Raw genomic sequence first — 20,758 nt, 5'->3', positions numbered from 1 at the left:
TCTTGAGGCCTTTTCAAAGTGGACATTCAGGGGTTTCTTTAGGGCCTTGGTCAAATGAGTTCACTAAAGGAGGTCATGCAACAGGTAACAGAGGTCAGAGGCCCACTACCTTGCATTGCTGGCATCAAAGCAAACACCCCTGCATTGCTGTAGTAAAACTTTTGTACATCAGCGTACTAAAAATCAAAGCGTGCATAAAAAGTTTCAGCCTTAAACATTAAATTCCTGCACTGTAAACTAAACCAACACTAGAGGGGTGATGGGGAGAAAGAATTTCAAAGTTATTTGAGCATTAGAGGGTAGGGATACGTGACTTGAGGTATTTTTTCAAAGTTCCTAACAAGAATTTAGATCAATAGGAGTTAGACAGCTGCCTTGTTCAGATGCTTTTGAAAACCATACCAGAAATCTAACTTGCATCTTGGTGCTCATAAATATCTTTGAAGTCTCACTCTTAATAGAAGTGAGAATTGAGTCATTGTATCTTCAGTACTTCTGAAGGGAAATGTTGCTACCTTACAGTGCTATTGATTGGTATAAAAATAAAAGCTTTATATTAAACCACTTAATGTGACAGATAGGGGAAAATGTAGTGATTCCTCTAATGTCCTTTAGTGTGTCTATGCCATAGGAAATCTTATTTTTGCTTTACTAATGTATTGGTGTCAGTTCTCTTCATTTATTTATGCTTCTATACATTTTCAACCGTGTTTGAGAAATGCAGTCGAACACAGGTCCTTCTCCAGCTTCACCTCACTTGTGCTGGAAACAAATGTGGTCCTTGTACAACCAAATCATTCTGTGATAGACCCAAAGTGAGGTATCCAATGTTTCGATAAAGAAAGAAGAAGAGCAAATGACATTTTACTGCCTAAATCAGCAAGACCCCTGGGTGACAGCAGTAGTTATGGAGGGCAAAATGCAGTTGTTCAGCTGAGGAATTAGTGCCTGCTTTACATTTTGAGGGCCGTACAAAAAAAATTCAGTATCTTTGATAGGCACTGGAAATTACTTTTCCTTCATCACCATCCCTCTAGGTTTGGATTTGACCCATTACCATTATACGTTGCACCTGCCAAGGTTGATGAAGAAGAAGAAAAAAAAAAAAAGGTCTCATGTATGCTCTGAATTATGCTAATTCATGAAATAGAGGGGGAAAAAACAGTAAAATGTATTTCAACTCAATGTCTGTGCCCTGGGGAAAAGAACAGTCTTCCTTTCACAAATCTGCTCCAGGCTTCCATTTTTTTCTGCAGTCTTCCTGCATGCTGAAGGCACGACTAATGTCTGAAGTCCAGCTCTCTTTTCTTTCCTGCATGTATTACAGGCAGAGACAGATGGAAACTTGAAATTGCTGGCCTCAGCTTCTGGATCAGATTAGCATCTTTCGCTTCTTACAGGGCAGCTGCATTCTGCAAAACAGCAGTGTGTATGTATCTTGATATGTAACCCTAGAACAGGGCTTCTAAATATAAGAGGAGTTTCTTTGCTGCTGTATGAAGGGGGCCAGCCAGCCAGCCAGCATGTGGTGTATGTTTCATCAGATTGCACAGCAAAAAAAAAAAAAAAATCACATCAAGAGGAGAATATGAAACTCTTAGGGTGCCTCCCTGCAAGCACACCCAGGAGTCCACATCTTGTGACTTGAAGATCAGCACTGGCTCCTCAATTTATGTGGTTGTAGCTACAATTCATGAACACTGTGCCTCAGGTGTCCAGAAGCTGTTGCCTCTGTACCCATATCTACGGATATGTGCTCACAGTATGAACCGTGTTCTGCCTCTCAGCCTGGAGACAGGTTGTATCTGACTGCTACCACAGTGTCTGTCACTCTCAAAATCAGCCCAGATACCTCTGCTGGGACAGCGTGTGCACATCTCTCTGTAGGCTCGTTTCCCTGTCTGGACACTGTCTTTGTCTGTCAGTTATTTAAGATGGATTTTATTCCTGATTTGCATCAGTAGGGAAAAGACTGTGTCATTTTCCAAGTTATTTTGTATTTTGTGTGCACTGTGTATGCATATATAAACAAGAGGATACATTTGAAGTACTGGGTGTCACAAAGTAAGTGAGATTTAAATACAAAAAAAAAGTCACTGGGCTGATTTGGGGCCAACGTGGTGCCACATCCTGGTAACCTGACAGCTATTCAGGGGCCTTTATAGAATGTTGTTTCATGGAGGGAAGGGTCCATATCATCAAATCTTCACTCCTGATGATGGGGTAACTAAGAGGAAGCTGAATAGACGTGGGGCCTGCACTGCCTTTGGAGAAGATACCTCCAGGCAAAGTCACATGGGGAAGGGCAGTGCAGGACAGTCTGTGTGGCGTCTGCCTAACCTACAGCTCTTCTGAGACTGAGCCCTGAGTCTTTCATAGGCAGTACCTTCAGGCTGAAACACTATTTGAAAGTTGGCTTTCTGTTACTATCCTCCTATCTCCTACCTCATTTGTAACTAGTAGGTCTCTGAAGGTGTGCATTGCTGTGTTGGAGTAGAGGAGTTGAGATGGGATGCAGTGGTCTGTCTACGAGTGATTTTTTATGTGCACTCATGATTTTCCGTTTCCCAAGCACAACGGCATGTTCTGCACGCACAGCAACGGCATGCGCTCCTGAAATGTGAGTGAGCCTTTAAGGAGGCCGCCCGACTTCCTCTGCATCACTCCCTGGCAACCTGGCGAAATGGGCTAAATTCAGAAGTGACCTAAATGGAGGAGGGCGGTAGGAGACGGATCACTCAGCCACTATAAAGGTGTAAGAACAAACTTGGGAGCCCAGGGTAAGAAGGAAGATTATAATAAGAATTTTAATGGGGAGGTTTCTGCAGTTTAATTTTTCCTGTCTTGAGCTCCAGGGTAAGTTCTGCTGCTGCTACCAACTAACTCACTTGTCTCTATGGCACAAAAGCTAAGAGAAGCACTTGCTCATACATCCTTTTTAATGCAGTCTGTGTCATGTCTGAATTTGATCTACCAGCTCATGACTGAGGGATAGCTCTTCTGTTTTTGTCATATCAAGCTGCAGAGCTGAGTGAGCTTCCACTTAGCTTGCTGCTATGTCTCTTTGGCTAAATAAGCTTGTGTCATGTCAAGGAAAAAGAACTTTGCCAGATACCAACAGATTCATCAGGACTTTAAACTGCACAGTTGGAGACTTTTGGCCATTGCACTTTTTTCAACGCACACTCTGGGGTAAGAGAAGGGGACACTTCACTGAAATTAAAGGATGCACAGCAGCTTGAGGGGTAGCGGTCAGCTGTAGCAGCCTCATGCACTTATATCTCAACCAGTGTGTGATGGGGGCTTACTTGCCTTTTGATTTTAACTAACTCCAGGAGATAACCCAAACAGGGAAACTGGGATTTTGACCTAGAGCACATGCTGGTGAGTTCTATCCCTTCCCCAGGGCTAGCACTGGAGTTCAGCTTTGACTTTTTGTGCCTACAAGTCTACAAGGCTATTGTCTCCACCCCATTTAATCAAAGATAAATGTACCCATAATACAGTTCTCTCCTGACATCATTTCCATTCTTTTTTGGCCCTTAGTTTCTTCAAAAATGAGTTATCTGATGAAGACAGATGATAAGTTACAGCTTCAGAGGGTAGAGTGACTCAGTGGTAAAGGTGACACTTCACTTGACTCCTCAGCCAGTGCTGCACGGAAAGTGCTCTGTCATGACTGTTAGAACTTTGACAAAGTCTGCTGAGTCTCATAATTTTATGAGCCAACAACTAAAATCCCTTAAAATTAATTTCTGTATAGGATGCTCTGTGTGAGTTTTAATAGGCCAGGCCTAGTTCATATTTATTAAAGAAGGTCAATGTGAGTAAGGAAAGAAGGAGCTGACCATTCTGTGTGGCTAGTGATATGATAAATAACACAGAGACCACCTAACTCCTAATATCCTGCAGGTGTTTTACAAGCATCTCCCGTTAGAACCGCACATTGCCATATGCAGTGGTATAGGACAGTCATGACACCTCAGAAAGCATTCATTGTTTTATGGGGTCATGGAAAATCTGAAAGTGAGCTGAGCTCTTTTTTTTTTCCAAGTGAATTTCTTATTTAAAATTATTAAGTTACATTTTCCCCTGATTTTTTTTTATTACCTTGAAGCTGTCATTTGCAATTTAAACTCTCGTTGTGATTCACCGTGCAATTTCTATAATACCACTCTTTTCCTGAGCAGACAACCATAAATCTTAGGGTATTCAAATTGTCATTGTGATCAATAATACCAAAGTAATTTTGTATTTGTTTTGTGTGATGTCTAAATTTAATGTTTACTTAAGATGAGTACTCGTTTCCTGGAAATGTGGGTAGTTAACACAAGCTGGGTCCTGAATTTGCCAGAACAAAATAATTTTCAGTTCTTTATTTGTATTTAACTATAAGATTTTGCAGTAGTCATTCAGCCTAGCGTCATCTCCATTTGCCTGATGGAAAGCTAATAGCTAAAGGCAAAAGTGATTAAGAGTCTTCTTGAAAGTTATGCTCACAGTTAGTGTTAGAGGCAAGAAAGGTTTTTTTGTCTGATTCTTCTCAGTGAAAGTCCTTCGTCTCGAAAATATGTCAGTTTAGAAGACCAAAGTTTGTTAGTTGTCAACAGTTGTCATAGTAAATGATTTCAGTAGCAAGTGACACCTCTGACATTCTCACTAGGGAAGTTAACCAGAAACCTCATTTGTGATGTAGGAAATACAGAAGTCTTGATGGAAGAATGTGAACCCGTTCCCCATCTGGCAGTAACAAGAGGAAAGTTAAGACAGGTATGTAAAGGGGCACGAGTAGAAAAGGTGTTTCCTAGTTTTCCTTTGGGATGTGGAGACAGACATGTCCTGGATGAAGTGGAAGAAGGGGAGTTTTTATGCCCTTCAGGTTGCAGAGCATGGAAGGAGGCAAAAAATCACAGTTGCTATTAAGGGGAGGAGCAAAACTCCCGTGTTCCAGAAAATCAGTGGGCAGATGATCTTTGCCAGGCCATCGTGGCATGTCTTCAGCTAATCTCTCGCTTCCCACATCTCCTTTATGAACAGCTGTAAGGGAATTGGGCTCCCACTCAAGCTGACAGGTGAAAACAATACTCCAGTGCTTATGAGGACCATACATACAGACATGCACATGAGGAGGTGGGGTGATGATTTACTGGGCAGCCACCCATGTAAGACTCATTGTTCGTGGTATAAAGACAGACAGCCCTCATAAGTCATGGGGACCAGGCACAACAAAAAGTTACAGGCTGATTCCTCCAGGACTGTGCTGCTCCCACCTGTCCCAGCTGTGGCAGTGAGGGAGGACAATCAGTTGGAGAAAGCAGTCATGGGGTAAGAGGGAGGAGAAGGCAGCAACATTGAAGCCCAGTTATCAAGAGGCTGAGAAGCCTGTGCCCATTGCCTCTGTCCTGTCCACAGTAACTCCCAAAGGTTTGGCATGTAGCACCCCGTGAGGTGGTGCCTCACTGTGTAGGGAGGAACCACGACATTTTAATACCAAAACTTTAAATTGAGTGATGCTTGGGCCTACCATAAACCACTTAATGACAGCCTCATGAGCTATTAGCAGTCCCTATCCAGAGTTCATTACTGGTCTGTGCTCATTACACATAACAAAAGCCATTGCAAAGCAGAGAATGGGCCCTAACGGGAATGTACCTCTGTGTGCAACGAGTATGGCTGGATATTGTGTGGGTCATCGCGATGGTCCCACTGGCAAGTGAGGGCAGGACAAAGCAGCGTGTGTTGTATCTCCAGCCTGCACCGCAGCCAGCTCTGCAGACATAACCAGCACAGGCAGAGGCATGTGTGTTAGTGCTGGCCGAAAAAGAACTGGGGAAACAAAACAATCAGGTTTGTAGATGATGAATTTAAGAGTGCTAAGCTGTGTTAAATATCAAAATAACAGCAGCTGCATTTTATAGCAGTGTAACCGTTCTGCAGGAGCTGGGCAAGAGCTGCCCACACACATTCCCCTCTCAGCCCCTCTGACAGGCCGTCCCGTGCCGGGGTATTCCACCCATGAATGACAAATTAGCAGCAGCTGGTCCTCAAAACATGCTGCAGGAGCCAGCACTCAGGGCAGCACACGGTGAATCCGTCTGTCCCGGCAGAATTCTTCCCACCACACAACAGCATGCCACGAAGATACGCTCTGATTTGGTAGCAAACCTTCTGTCTGTTTGCAGGTTGCATCGACTGGGTAAGGAAAAACAAACCAAAAACCAAAAAAAAACAAACAGCACCACCAACAAAAGCAATTCCCTTGTGACAAGAACCTGGGAACTCACAGCCCTCACAGCTTCGTGCCTGTCAAAAAAGTAGAAGAAAGACAGCGGCAGCAGATGGAGAGCCAAGGGTAAAGGAGATAGTGCAATTGGAAATGCTTAGAGAAGTACATTAGAGAAATACACATGTATAATTTAATTTGGGGAACATTTATTAGTTCAGGACCTTCTCTGTGGGAAGCAGAGCCGGGTGCTATTGGTTTATGCTCCCTCAGTTGCGTTCACACAGCCGGCTCTCGCTCCGGATTCACCAGGAGCAGCAGCGCCTTTCCCCTAGGGCCCAGGGGCTCGCTGCCCCCGGCTCTCTAAAACCCCGTGGTGGAGACTGGGGGGGGGGGAAATAGCCCCAAGAGGCCGGCGAGGAGCCAGGAGCTGGCGCTGGCAGCCCGGGGCAGGGGCCTGCAGGGCCCGGCAGCTCCGCGGGGCGGCAGCGGGGACGCGGAAGCGGAAGCGAGGGCGGCGGGGCCGGGGCCGGGACCGGGACCGGGACCGGGAGGGCGGTGGGTGCAGGGGGCTTCTGTGGGGGCCGGGGGGACCCTGCCGCTTGTCTCAGGGGGCGTGGGGGGGTCCCGGGCAGGGGCAGCCCCCCCCCCCCCCGGCGCCGTTGAAGGAGCAGCGGCGTGCGCCCTGCCGCACGGGGCCGTTGCCGTGGTCACGCTCCCCCGTGTTTTTTTTTACCGCTCCAGATGAATTCTTTGCTGTTTTGTTTGCTTCTCCAGGTCCGGCACGCCGAGACTGGTTTCAGGGTGGGACTGAGCTGAGATCTCTGCAGGTAAAAGTCAGGCACCCTCCGAAATGGGAGGCTACGGGGGCAGTGGCCTGTGTACGTACATGCATCGTGCACAAGGCCCTGTTTGCATGGTTCCACGTGGCCCCCTGGGACATCTCCAAGTTACTGCCCTGCAGCCATCTGTAACCTCTCAGTAGGATGGGCTATGTGCATGCAGGAGGCAGAGAGCACCCACTGTCACCCCTCACCCTGCTGGGGGGCTGCACAGGCTCCAGAGCCGGAGGGTTTGGGCTCCGGAGCTGGAGAGTTCGGGCTCTGGAGCAGGAGGGTTTGGGCTGTGGAGCTGGAGGGTTTGTCGTGCTGCCCGTGCTGCAGGCCCTGGTTGCCCCAGACAAGAGTGGAGACTGGAGGCAGCCTCATCAGTGGGGCCATGCCGGCTGTGCTTTCTGAGCCCCAGTCAGCTGCTGTAGCGATCCTTCAGCAGGTCGCCACCAGAGCTAACTTGTTATTTTCTACTGAAGTCACATTTTTAACAGGCTGCTTTTGAAGCGCTCTGACAGTTAAGTTCTGCTGATGTTTTGACTGATGTAGTAGAACATTGTATGTATGGGTGTTTCAAAAGACAGAACAAGCACTCAGCTTGCGAAGGCAGAATATGAGTGCTGCAGTGACAGATACCTGTCTGCTGAGCTTTTAGAGTGGCCAAGTCTTGCAGGGATATTAGGATATTGAATTGTAACACAGTTCAAGGGTAGTTAAAAGTCGTCATTTACTGTCAGTGTTCTGAGATGCTAGTACATTGGATTAATAGAGGTTCTTACACTTCAGCTCAGAACCCAGGACTACTGATGATCCTGCTTTCCTGCCTAATGGTGTTCTGGCTTCAAAAGTACATATGCCAATCTGGCTTTTTCTGCTGTTTTAGGCCCTTAAAAATGGGGAACACAAGCAGCGAGCGAGCTGGACTGGAGCGTCATGGGCATAAAGCCTCCCGAGGTGACAACTCAGGAGGAGCCATCAGTACGAAAGAGGGTGATAGACCAAAAATCTTAATGGATAGTCCTGAAGACGCAGACTTGTTCCATTCAGAGGAAATGAAGGTATGGCTGGTTCTTGCCTTCTGACATTACTGGCTTGGGCACCCTGTCCAGCTGTAATGCCACACAGTTGTTAGCAACCTACAGTTATTCTGTAACCGAATTTACACACAAAATTGACTGCTTCCCTTGTTTCCCACACTAAGGAAAGATATACCATTGATATTCAAACAGATAAAATGTGTAATGTCTTGTTTTTCAGCAAGTATTAATTGTAAAAAAAAAAAAAACTGTCTCAGCTTTTGCCCGGCTAACTACAGTGACCCATATTCCTTCAAATCCTTAATGCTCTTGCAGTCACCCACAATGTTTAATATATTATTTTCCATATTAAAAGATCTGTTAACTGCTTTTTTGCTCATTATTAGGTGACTGGTAGAAACTTTTTGCTGTGCAACGTGTTTCATGAGAATATCTAACAATAAATTACACTGTTAGATTTTTACTGTTGTACAAAGCTATATCCTGTAAACAACTTGTAACCTTTCTGGATCCAACTACAAATTTTGTGCCTACCACATTTGTGCAATCTAAATACTTAAGTGTATTTCTTCTTAACTATCTTTCTTTTATCTCTCTTTTTAACCTAAGTTAGGCTTCAGGGAGGGGGGTTATTTTGCCTTCCACTCTTTCTGTAAATTTGGAAAGCTTTAACAGCTTTGCAAAATCCTTGCAAATGTACAGTATCTAGAAATGCCCACTTTCTAATGTTCTTCTGACAAAAACTACATATAGACTTATACCTTAGAGAATCATGCCTAAGTGCAAAAATATGTATAGTGAAATATCAGCTGTCGAAGGCTGCCAAGAAGGAATTCATATTGATTAAAATGTTGTGCTTGTAGGCTCCACTGGAGAAAGAGGAATTCCTAGCTTGGCAACAAGATCTGGAAGTGAGCGATAAAACCCCTACTCAAGCTCGACCAACAGTCTTTCGCTGGACTGGAGGAGGGAAAGAAGTTTATTTATCTGGGTCCTTCAACAACTGGAGTAAAATTCCTTTGACAAGGAGGTAATAAGCTTCTTTGATCAATGATATTCCCTGTGGACTGGGAATGCTTGGAGAAGTGAGAAAGATAGTCAGCTGATAGACTGGTATAGCACTTGGATATGGATCAGTATAGTGCTTACCACTTTGCTGCTTCTCTCCTGAAGCTTTTGGCAAGAATCTGAGTTTCTCTTCATTTTTTAACTTTTGGATGGCTGGGAATGACAGTTGGGTTGTGTGTCAATTTTAAGGAGAGGTTTGTTCTCCATTTGCTATGTTTGAATGACCCAAAACAGTTCTTGCTGCGCAGAGTCTGCTGTCTGGGATGGACTTGGGGTATGTAAAACAAGGCTTCTTTTAAGCATAGTGTCTCTCATGGCACATATACTTTCTTGTCATATGATTGGTTTTTGTCCAGCTTTGTGATAGTTTGCTCTTCTGCCATTTTCTGGAGTTTCTCATCGCAGTGGGTGTCTGCTTGCATTGTAATTGTTGCAGAAGTGTCTTAATCTCTTAGGAAACTTGAGGGAGGAGCATGGTAGCCTGATGAAATAAATGGTATTGGATGGAAAAAAAGGGTACTGTAGCAGTATTGCAGTCATTCTCTAAGTAGAAAGCCTAGGAGATGGGAAATGGTGAAATCAATCTGGAAGAAGGCCAAAAACGGTTCTTTACAAAATCTGAAAAAAGCAGGTTCGTCTCTTGTCAGGTTACATACTGTAGGGAAGGAGATATCTGAACCTCTTTAAAGGCTGAATAAAATATGTGTTACAGAATCAAATATGCTGAAGTAGAAGAGTTCATTGTGCTGCTTACTTGAACAGAAGAGAAATACTGGCACTGCATGGCTTGTTTGAATTGCTCACATAGCATCAACTGTTTCTCAGCTTCTTTGAGATGCCTATAAAGAATCCTGAAGAATCAGGAAGTTCATAGCACGACAGTATGAAAATTGCTACGCAGCAGCTATTCTAACCCAAAATACCTCAGAAGTACTGAGTTGCTGCTTTCATCTTCCAGTTGCTGTTCATTCATTTCATTTCTGAAATGCAATTTGTGATGACAAATACGGAAAGACAAGGCAATATAAGTAAGCTGATCTTGTTACCTTAACAGGAGACTTGCAGATAAAATGAAGTCTTGTATACTAACAAGTAACACAAAGGTGTGAGAATGACTTTAAAAAAGCCCAGTGCTAATAATTCCTGGATTTCAGGACTGTGGATGTTAATTTTGAATGTGTTGTCACAGAAGAAATTATTATTAACGTTAACTCTAGTTTGAGTATTTACCTTAGATTTTATCAGAGAGTCTCTTAAACGTGGTGTTGCCTTTTTAAGTTTTCACATATTAAGGAGATTTGTATTCTGTGTTACAATGTTTGTCATAGTTTATATATTGATGCACTTTTCAGAGCATTTTAGGAGAGATTGTTTGTTTTAAATTCCAGTCACAACAACTTTGTAGCGATCCTGGACCTGCCAGAGGGTGAGCACCAATACAAGTTCTTTGTCGATGGGCAGTGGACACACGATCCTTCAGAGGTAATGCTTTCTTCAATTTGCTATATTTAATCATTGAGGCCTCTGAAGAGGAGAAACTGAGGGGTTTCTGCACCAGTAGCTGGTCTTTTCAGAGAGGAGGCATTTATTAACAGAAACAGATTGTTTAAGCTGCTGAGATAGTTCTGATCCCTGCTGGCCTAGGTGGTGGCGTCAGATTGACAGCCTCAAAAGACAGGAGATTTTGTAACAAATGGGTGACAAGGTCTCTTGGGTCTTCATTTTTAAGAGATTTTGAGCTGTCCTTGTCTGGTCTCAAATCATCTTTTAAAGCACTATAGCACTGCTGACAGCCCAAATCCCTCTGTGCTACACTTGCTGTCTGTGCCAGGAAGTTGATCTTGCTGGTCTAGAACTTTCCATTGTCCAGTAATTGTGCCAGTTGTGCCAAAACTTACCAGGCCATTTCCTCTTCCTCCACCATAAAACAAGTGTTAACACTGTCCCACCCAGCAGTCCCTACCTGCTTCAGAACTAATGCACAACTTCTGGTTGCAGTCTTCTTGCTGCTTTGGCAAACCTTGCAGAATTTACTTTACAGTAAAATTAGTTCTTAGAACCCTCTGTGCTGGACTCTAGTCCTAGCTTTAGCAGTACACCTGCAATACCAACCTTACCAGATACCAGCCTGCCTCTGAAAGGCCCGCAGAAGCTAAAAGTAAAGCCTAGCTCCTTCTGTCCTCACTGTTAGCTTTAGCCCAAACCTAATCCTTGCCTTGTCTATAGCCAAAGAATTTCTCAAGTCATTTTGACCTAGCAGGTTCAACTGACATGAGTCTCTGTCTGGTTCTAAATCCTGCACCTGGCCCTTAACCTAACACTGAGCACTAGTGAACTCCTACCTTATCTGGTACCAGCCTATTTTAAAAGCAAAATACTTCTTTCTTGTTAATGCTGATTGCATAGTTTTGAGAATTCTAATAGTCCTGCAAGCTTTTTTATTCTGACTTTTTCATCCTGTTTCTTCCCAGCCAGTAGTAACCAGCCAGCTAGGCACTGTCAACAACATCATCCAGGTGAAGAAAACTGACTTTGAAGTATTCGATGCTTTGATGGTGGACTCCCAGAAATGTTCAGACATGTCTGGTATGAGCAGTATAAAATAGTAATTTTATATCACACTTAGAGCTGTTAAAACTTCTGTCTTCCTTTATGTCTGGAGTTAAAGCTCCAGTATAGATTAACCTCCCCTTTTGTCAGGCCCTCTGGACACAAAGAAAGAATGTGGAATGCACAAAAGAAGACACCTCTGACAGAGCAATAGAGCTCATAGTAGATCTGATTGAGGAGGAAGTCATGTGTGCTTAATAGCAGTTTGCCTGTGAAATGTGAAATGACTGTTTTTAGCATGCTCGGTAGTGCATCAGTCTGTACCTTACAACATCAAACCGATGTTGACAGCCTATATTGTTCCTAGTAACATCTTGCTCTGCTAAGGAGATGGGCTGAGGAGGTTACAAGTTGTGTGTCAAGAGGCAGAAATTAGGTACATCTTAGTAATGCTACTATGGGCTGATAGGATATAGGCTCATATCCTATCAGTTTAGTATAAGTGATCTATATCTTAGATCAGAATACTATGAAAAAGTTATTTTAGTCTGATGTTTCAGGTTCTAGTATAACAGAAGAGAGGTAAGATTGAGCTTAATCATCTCTGAAATCAACCTTGCCAGCTGTCCTTTGTAGACCTTTGTAGGGACGGAGACTGTGACTCTATTCAGTGTTCAGAAGATCTGTCCTTTAGGCCTGAGGCAGAAGATGCCTTTGGCTTGTTTTTGCTGTATGCCACTTTGCCCTGGACAAAGCCTTTCTGGAGAAAGTGTAATTTGTGAGAGTTGGGCAGTACAAGAATCCAGGAGGAGATTCTAGTACTTGAAGCCCTACCGTGCCCCTGCACCACCCACGTGTTGTAAAAACCTTTCATTATTTTGCTTTAAATTCTGAAAAGCACTTTCCGTTAAGCTGTCCCTGCACTGCAGTAACACTTACCTTTTACATGTGCGTTCCTTTGTGTGTGGTACTTCCCTTGCAGGTAACATTGTGGCTCAATGCTTAATATTAAGTGTTTGATGCAGAAGTGACAGGCAGAGATGACAGTGAAGGTCTGGAGTGCAGTAGGCGCTTAGAACTCAGCCGCCCAAATCTGCACAGCTAGTCTCAAAGCAGACAGTTTTTGGCCATCTTAAATCACATCTTGGGCAGTGACCAATCCTGTTTTATTGCATCAACTGCTGCAGCTCACGTATTTACATGTCATTGATTTATTTTGGTCACGTGTTCCTGGATGTGCGAATCCACTTCATACCTGTAATGCACAGATATTCTTACAGGCTATTTTAAGAGTAAATATTTAACATCTCTCTGGCAGAGTTGTCGAGTTCACCTCCAGGACCTTACCACCAGGAGCCCTATGTTTGTAAGGCAGAGGAACGCTTTAAATCTCCACCCATTCTTCCTCCACACCTGCTGCAGGTCATCCTGAATAAGGACACAGGCATTTCTGTAAGTACATCAGTCTGTTTTTCTGAATAAGGGCCTTAAGGGTGTGAATGGATGGGGAAAAATCTGGAAGACTGAAGGAAAAGCCTTACAGTGGTTGCCATGTTTGTAAGTTTCATATTATATTAAGACCAGGTGGATCCATCTGAAGCAACTTACCTTTCTACTTAAGAGAACTGGATTGCTGTTTTATGCCCCCAAACCGTAATCTTCCTACTGCAACACTACTTAAATGTCAGGAGCACATAAGAAGTAATTGAGATCTGTTTCATGATGGCAGTGAGGATGCAGAGGGTTTCACCCTGGAGGGATCTTGTATCATTCTGAAACTTTGTCTGCTTTTTTTGATGGACTGTGTGCAAGAAGCAGTACGACGCATTTGAGCATGTGGCTAGTTGCAGATGGTGTTTATCACCCATCAGCTCTGACAAGTAAGCTGTGAGTTCTGTTATTTTCACACTGTCTCACTTTCTCTTTTTTCCAGTGCGATCCTGCTTTACTCCCTGAACCCAACCATGTCATGCTGAACCACCTCTACGCACTTTCTATCAAGGTGAGAGGCCAGGACACATACTTCACACTAGCAGGTTTTAGATAACTATATAATATGCTCACTTGTTTTCAATCTCCTGTAGGATGGAGTGATGGTGCTTAGTGCTACGCATCGTTACAAGAAGAAATACGTGACTACTTTGCTGTACAAGCCAATATGAACATCGTAGTACTTTGTGACCAAGTATTCTGGGCCAGTGCAGTCTCAGAAAAAAAATATGCTTCTCTTACCAAATGTATTCCTGCTCTGTGCTGTAGCAAATGAACTCTAAATTCATATTGTTTCTGAGACTTCCAGGTTCTCCTATATTTGCCTTATTTTCCCAGTCCCACCTTGGATGTTCTTGGAGACGGCAGCTCCATGGCAACGAGACTGATGGCAAAGGTGTCAGTGCCCGTTGTCAGTTCAGTTAAAAAACACACAGATTCAATAAGGCTGAGAAATGTGAGGGCAGCAACAGATTAAGGGCCTTCAGAGAGCCAGACTATAAGAAATAAACAAGCCAGCCTAAAGTCTAGAGAGTTCAGGATTCTTGTGGAATCTTATCTGAGCTCAACATCAGCAAAAGCAAGCCCATGACTGCTTTCATAACTTATGTGCATCAAAGTCACAATTATTTCAGTAGCAGGTTTCACACTTGTATTGCTGAAATAAGGGTGAGGAGTGATGATTATTTTGTAGCATCTTTTCTAGGCAAAATCATTGACACAATCACCTGCGCGTTCATTTTTATTTTACAGTAGATTGGGGTGCTCTCTTTCTACTGTGAATAGCTCTGTAGTTTTTCTCTTCATGAGAACTGAAATATAACTTTTCCCCTGTGGAATTTCTGTAATTGAAGCAATTTCAGTTGCTTTTACTGGCTGGGTTTTTCTGTAAATCATAAATGTGTCTTGCAGTAATCTGCTTTTGCAACCACTTTCCCTTGCTGTCTGATAAATTCCTCAAGCTGGGTTAGGTAGCTGTAATGAAATCAGGATATTCCATTTAGGGATTAGTTCTTCAGTAACAGCCGCTGTCAGCCGACTCAAAGGTGACTGTAAGGTGCTTGCATCCCAGCGGCCAAAGTCCTGCTGTGAGTGGCTGTAACATGCTGGATGCAGCAGCATTGCACCTCCTGTGCCCAGGGCTGGCGCTGGGGCTCCTTGTCAGCAGCACTGAGCACAGGTGTAAAATCCCTGGTACTTCTAAAGCCAGGGCTGTGATAATTGCTGCAAATTTTATTCTATTTTCTCAGTGATTATAGTAATGCCAGGTTGCCCGTATGTGGTATTTACAGCCTGTTTAATCCCCAAATAAATGTAACACTAATGCGAAACTGCTTGCTCGCGTGCCTCGGGCCTGCCTGGAGAACCCATCCCAGGAGCCGACCTGCTGGGTCTGTTCCTGTTCAGGGCTGGTGCCTGAGTGCCTGTGCCAATGACAAGCAGCCCCAGTCCCCCTGGGGGAAAGAGCACGTGGAACAAAGCAGGGGGGACAAAAGCTGCAGCAGCCAGCATTCAGTGGAACCACAGTGGAGGGTGGTTTGCCATCCTCTTCTCTGTTCATTAGCCTTGTTGCAATATTCGGAGTCGCTCAGTAGATCTGGGTCTAGTGCAATGGTTTTCTTGGAAAACTTTCTTCATTCTGTGCTCTGGATGGTATTTGGTATTCTGAAATACGGAATTGCTTTTGTTTTCAGCCTCTTTAGAACCAAATAAAACATTTTCAAGAAAAGTGGATGGTGCTGTTGTTAGCCTTCCCATTTCCGGTGACCTTAGTTTCCTTGAGTCATTACGTGTTATAAGTAGTGATTGGCTGATTAGCATTTTATACCTTGGTGGAATGGGCAGGCTTTTTGTCGAGAGATGCAGCTTGGTCTTTTGCAGTTACTAAGTTGTTGAAGGCTGTGTTAGTGTGTATTTGTGATGCAACATTTACAGTCTGATTATTTGTTACAGGCCCCAGTGATCAGGTCAGAAAGAAAAAAATTGATCTTGGCCTTAAGCCACCCCTTGCTGTTTTTGTTAAAGCAAACCACGTTGTAAGCAAACCGTTTGTTGTTCTGAGCCTTTCTCCTGGGCAGCGTGTAATGCAGGTGGGCTGGGGTTTGTGGTGTCAGAGGCACACCAGGTACAGCATTGGCTTCAGCTGTGCAATGGGACAGCCTGCATGTAAGTTTAGTAGCATCAGGCAATACCAAGTCTGGGGGTTGCATGAACAGAGCTGGTAGCAGCATATGCTGTAGGTGTCGTCTGCTTGGATGTAGAGGGGCCATTGAGCTCAAGCTAGTTAGGTCAGGGCTTAAAAAAAAAAAAGAAAAAAAAAAGAAAAGCACTGAAAGAACAGCAAAGGGCAATGGCAAGCAGGTTGAAACAATTCCGGTTAACTAATTTTAACAGGATCGCCTTTTGTAGAAATGTAAGCTCAGTCAAAACTGCCATTTTGTCATATGCAAGACAGCAGTATTTATGGCCATGGTTTCATTAATTCTTGCTAACCTTTGTGGATTTTTTTTTTTTCTAATTACATATCTGCATGACTCACTCCAGGCTTTTCATCAGTGCTGAGATGATGGAACGACAGGACAGAGCCAAACATTTTATAGAAAACTGTGCTTTGTTTTTTTAAATGTGCAGAATATAGCAAGCTCTCAGAAGGCAAAGGGTACTTAGTACATGGTGTGCACCTGGCACCATTTTATTGCCTCCCCCCCCACACCCTCCCCCCCCCCCCAAAAAAAGCTTTGCTTGTGCCCTTCAGAACCCAGGGTGAAGGGCCCCAGGTTTTTTTGTTTTGACCAAGCAAGTGACCCAGCCCAGCCCACCGGGGGCTTGCAAGTGCAATTATTCTGTGAGCACATCCATCTGTGCTTGTTCTGGATGGGTAAGCACAGCTGCCCAAAGGCTGGGAGCTGGGGGGGGGAGGGGCGGGGTGTCTCCCTCCCAACCACAAGGAACAGGGTGGCAATGTGGTGTCCTCCGGCACCTGTGGCTTCACCGAACATCTCCCAGGAGCCAGAGTCTTCCTCCAGCTGAGCCCCTGACACGCCTCAGGCCCCCCAACATCCCTTCCTCCTCAGCAGGAGGACTGAGGACTCAGACCCGAGGGCTGACAGCAGAGGTAAGTGGTGGTGGAGTGCTCTCTTTTTGAAGGGGGGGGGGGGGGGGGGGGGGGGGGCGGGAGTTGTCTGCCTGACAGGTGAATGAATTAGCTGATCATACATGCAGTCCCTTATTATAATGGGATGAATCAAATCCCTCCAAAGGCAAAAGCTGGATGAAGTGTTGGATGATTTATTAGCTCGCTTACATTCCCCACCCACCTCTCTCAGTCTGTGCTGTTATGTTTATTCTTGGCTGTTGCTAGGAGAACACTTTTTTTTTTTAAGGTAGATGCAGAGCCTTTTGTTACTTTCATTCTGGGACTCTGGAGTAAGCCATTACAGTCTATAAATAACAGGAACTCCCTTCCCCCACCCCCACCCCCTAAATTTCAGCATGACATGGGGTGGTCGTGCTGAAGTGGATTTGTGCAGGGTTCTTGATAATCAAAAGGCTCAGTAAGTAATTTTTTTTTTACTCCACCAGTTTCTGGATTATTTTAGCTTTGTTACAATTCTGATCATGCATCATAGGACTGCAACAATGAGCTTTAAATAAGTATTCTTTGTGCACAGTAAAATAGAAATAAAGGAACATTTAACAAGTTAGCATTTCATCATATACATCAGATAGTAGGCACAATAGATAAATCAAGCAGCTTGGTTTTTATGTAGAGCATTTTCATGAAGAATGTCATGTAGACCAAAATGTAATAGGAGCTATTAGTAACCCTCCCACACACCCTCCAACAAGCCCTTTATTGGGGGTAAGGGGGCGGCTATGTGCACAAAACCAAAAACACTGAACAGTAGGAGGACAAATTACGTTACTGTAGGCAGCAGTGTGAATATTAAAAACCTCTTCCTGTGAAAGAATACTTCAGACCCTGTAAAAACTGGTTCAGTTAAAAATAGATGTATTTACATTTAAGTCTGATCTAGCAAGTTTTCCCAGCAGGTGTAAGTTAAGATGTACAGCAACTCTGCAGGTTGTACTCAATCTGAATTAGATTTGTGAATGTTTCTTTTTTTTAAAAAGTTGCAGCTATTAGGCCTTAAAGCACCAGCATAATACAGCAGTGGGATGAGTAACTATCTGTCCCCTTTGCTACCAGTACTCTGCTGGGATAAATCCCAAAACCTGTCATTAGATCACACTATTGTTAATTAAGATGGTTTTTTTCCAGCTCAAAATGCACGGGTCATTTAGCAGGGCCACATTCTTTTCCCATATACTCACACGTGTCTTACCTCTACCCACATCGCTAGTTAAGTACGTGAGGGCAGAATTTAGCTGTAGGTGTTCGCAGCTGACTGCTGCTAGAGTAAAAGAGTTGGAGAGATCCCTCTGTTTTAGTTCATGTGAACATGCTTTGCCTTTGTGAAGCCACTTATGCTACTAGTTCAGGGCATAACGACTATTAAAATGCTAAATAGTCACGGTTAGCTCTTTGGTAAGCTCTGATGCCTATAGATTACACAGCCTGGAATGCTGGGTGCAGTATTAGGATGGCTACGGGTTTCTCTGTGTAGAAGGAAGCGTTCATTTCACCATGCCAGTCAAGATAGTTATTTGTTTTATTTGGTTATTGTTCAACAACAAAGTTCAATACTTTCCAGATGGAGCTTTGAACTGTCCCTCTAGTTCCCTCCCTTATCAATAATAAAAAGGTAATGAAGAAAATTCCTGTACTTTTAGATACCTAAAACCTCATTTATGCTAACAAGCTTCAGTTGTAATTTAATGTTACAATATTTCTTCATGGGAGCTAGGAGGATTAAGCTGAGGCCCCTCCAGTGTCTGAAGATGGCTGTCCACAACCACCATTAAAACAAAAAAGCTAGTGTTGAAAAACACACAGTTTACAATAAAAAAGTAGAAACCAATTCAATTCCCTTTTGTTACGAATATAAAGTTTCTTGTAAATATGTACAGTCCTTTGAGCTATTTCTATAGCAGGAAGCATTTCACGAACAAGACACAAGATATACACTTTCAGGACTCAACAAGCCCGTTTCTGAGGTCTTGAAGATCTTCCATGAGATGCAAAGATTTAAAGACTGATCTCAGTGACCTTTCAAAATATTCAGACCAGAAGACAAAACTTTCAGCAAGTTTCCTGCCATATCATCTGACCTAAAATAACCCAACAGACGAGAACAGAATACACTATTCATGAAACCTGCCAAAGGACACTGACAAGGCATTTGACTTCTTAGGGATTTTTAGAACAGGTTAGCACGGGCTTGCAAGGGACTAGCAGAAGTTTAAGTGTGGCCAAGGGAAGATTGGATGCAGTTTTGCTCTTTCCAGTTGTAAAGAACATGGTTGTTCACTTCAAATGTTGCTATTGCAGACTGAATGGTCAAAATCTGCTTTGAAAAATCTTTCGCTCTCTGCTTCATGTTCACAGCAAAAGAGAATAGAAAGCAATAAATGGCTCGAGGTTAGATACGCGGAAGCGAAGGCGAAGGTGTGTTCAGTAACCGCTAAAGCTGTTCATTGTGAGTATCCTCTTGTGCCGTGACATTTGGTGCTTATTGTACGGCAAGTTACAGCTCACAGGGACGAGCCAGCTCTGGGCTGCTCCTCTCCCTGGGGAACGTGGGCTCCTCGTGGGCTTTAAGACAGGGCTGTGGTGTAATTTCTGAAAGGACTACGTTTAATGCTGAGAGGAGAACACAACTGTGACTGTAATTCTTGTCATAGAATAAGGCTTGTTAACTCTTCATTGCCAAATTTCCAGAGTAATTAACGATTATTTTGCAGCGTAATCTAGAGGTTTCAGTTAATTTACAAGTGAGGTACAATACACTACTCAGCAAAGCAACCTAAAAGGAGAGAGCAGCCAGTGATGGTGCAGCAGCATGCAGTGAACTGTCATGCAGAAGACCTGGATAAAGTCTTAACACCCCAGTAGCTTATAGATAATGCACTTTGTCTTAGGGTAGGGCACATGGGATCACAAAGCGGGGGTCTTCCCTCCCCAGAGCTGCTCTAGAGCAAGTTTAGTGAGAACAAAATAACTCTCAGAAGTGGCAGGTGAACAGACTACAAAAGTAATTTTTTTGTGTTCTGTAAAGAATATCCAGTCACACCTTCTATTGAACGACCTTGGCCCTTCTGTTTCCAGGCCACCAGGAATTCCCAGCACATCTCAGAACTATGATCAATTATCTGGTAAGGGGTGCTAACCACATTGAAGATCTGGGGTGGGACTCTAGTCCCATTTAATTTCCTTGATGAAGCACTAGGGACTAAAGTGAATACAAAAAGTTCATGAACTGCTTGAAAGAGTAACAGTAGTACAAAGTGCAAAAACAGGAGTGCAGGAAAGTGCAGAGAAATTAACTGAGATGCGAACAATCTTCAGAAGTGTCACATCTCCTGATGCGGAGCTAGCTTTGGCCCAGAAATGCTGTTTGGTAACTGGGCAGCAGATATGGAGTGCATATACTCAGTATATTTCCTTTTTTCTTTTTTTTTTTTTTCCTGCAGGTCAAGATGAATAACTTTGTCTAGCTGAGACTTACACTGAAGACTGGTCCCAGACCTGGCAGGGAAATAAAATGACAGTTAACGTTGCACGTATTTTTCTCATATATGCACAGGTGCCAGAAGCAGTACATCAGCTAACTACTGCTGAGCAAGTGCTGCATGCCTGCTTGCTTCTAGGTGGCATCATTCTTAAACCACTGACAACAGCAAGTATCAGCGCCACCCTGATCACAGCAGGCTCCCGCATTCATTTCTCCAGAAATGACCTCCCCCTCAAGTCCTCAGTAACTCAATTTATGTTAGTAAATGCACCTGCACTTTCACATCTGAAGGACTTTAGCCTGTTCCAGGGCCAAGCTGCTTTTGCAATTACAGAACTAGCACACAGGAGGGTGTTCACAGGGCCAGCGAGCTGCACAACTTGCGTGTGCTATGTTTTGACAGAAATGAAGTGGGGTGAGATTTGA

General features: G+C 43.8%; 2 protein-coding genes across 12 annotated transcripts in view; one reads left to right on the top strand and one right to left on the bottom strand.

The window, feature by feature from the left end:
* The first annotated feature begins 2,711 nt into the window (after positions 1 to 2,711).
* Positions 2,712 to 15,426, top strand: PRKAB1 (protein kinase AMP-activated non-catalytic subunit beta 1). Of its 2 annotated transcripts, XM_083803799.1 has the most exons (11): positions 2,712 to 2,780; positions 4,697 to 4,770; positions 6,183 to 6,352; positions 7,001 to 7,053; positions 7,937 to 8,111; positions 8,954 to 9,120; positions 10,547 to 10,640; positions 11,630 to 11,744; positions 13,027 to 13,160; positions 13,642 to 13,710; positions 13,793 to 15,426. In XM_083803799.1, the coding sequence occupies exons 5-11, from the start codon at positions 7,947 to 7,949 to the stop codon at positions 13,868 to 13,870; spliced, it is 822 nt and encodes a 273-aa protein (XP_083659925.1). In that variant the 5' UTR covers positions 2,712 to 2,780; positions 4,697 to 4,770; positions 6,183 to 6,352; positions 7,001 to 7,053; positions 7,937 to 7,946; the 3' UTR covers positions 13,871 to 15,426. The 2 variants fall into 2 exon arrangements, with proteins under 2 accessions (XP_083659925.1, XP_083659924.1); XM_083803798.1 differs by lacking the exons at positions 2,712 to 2,780; positions 4,697 to 4,770; positions 6,183 to 6,352 and adding an exon at positions 6,627 to 6,781.
* Positions 15,427 to 17,248: 1,822 nt separating this feature from the next.
* Positions 17,249 to 20,758, bottom strand: part of CIT (citron rho-interacting serine/threonine kinase) — a gene marked incomplete at its 3' end in the record, with an annotated part of 121,307 nt that continues 117,797 nt past the window's right edge. For 8 of the 10 annotated variants that reach the window (XM_083803772.1, XM_083803789.1, XM_083803773.1 and 5 more), the window contains exon 47: positions 17,249 to 20,346. In XM_083803772.1, the coding sequence (XP_083659898.1) occupies positions 20,323 to 20,346 (24 nt within the window). The remainder of the gene's footprint in view (positions 20,347 to 20,758) is intronic. The other 2 variants (XM_083803787.1, XM_083803771.1) reach the window with 1 other exon arrangement.

Source organism: Anser anser, assembly GCF_964211835.1.
Source record: "Anser anser genome assembly, chromosome: 18".
NCBI lineage: Eukaryota > Metazoa > Chordata > Aves > Anseriformes > Anatidae > Anser > Anser anser.
This window is presented reverse-complemented; position numbering and strand designations above follow the sequence as displayed.

Excerpts from the sequence above, each read along its gene's own strand:
- PRKAB1 (XM_083803799.1), top strand. The coding sequence starts at position 7,947 with ATGGGGAACACAAGCAGCGAGCGAGCTGGACTGGAGCGTCATGGGCAT. Across the intron at positions 8,112-8,953 it reads TCCATTCAGAGGAAATGAAG|GCTCCACTGGAGAAAGAGGA; the intron begins GTATGGCTGGTT and ends TTGTGCTTGTAG. Across the intron at positions 13,161-13,641 it reads ATAAGGACACAGGCATTTCT|TGCGATCCTGCTTTACTCCC; the intron begins GTAAGTACATCA and ends TCTTTTTTCCAG.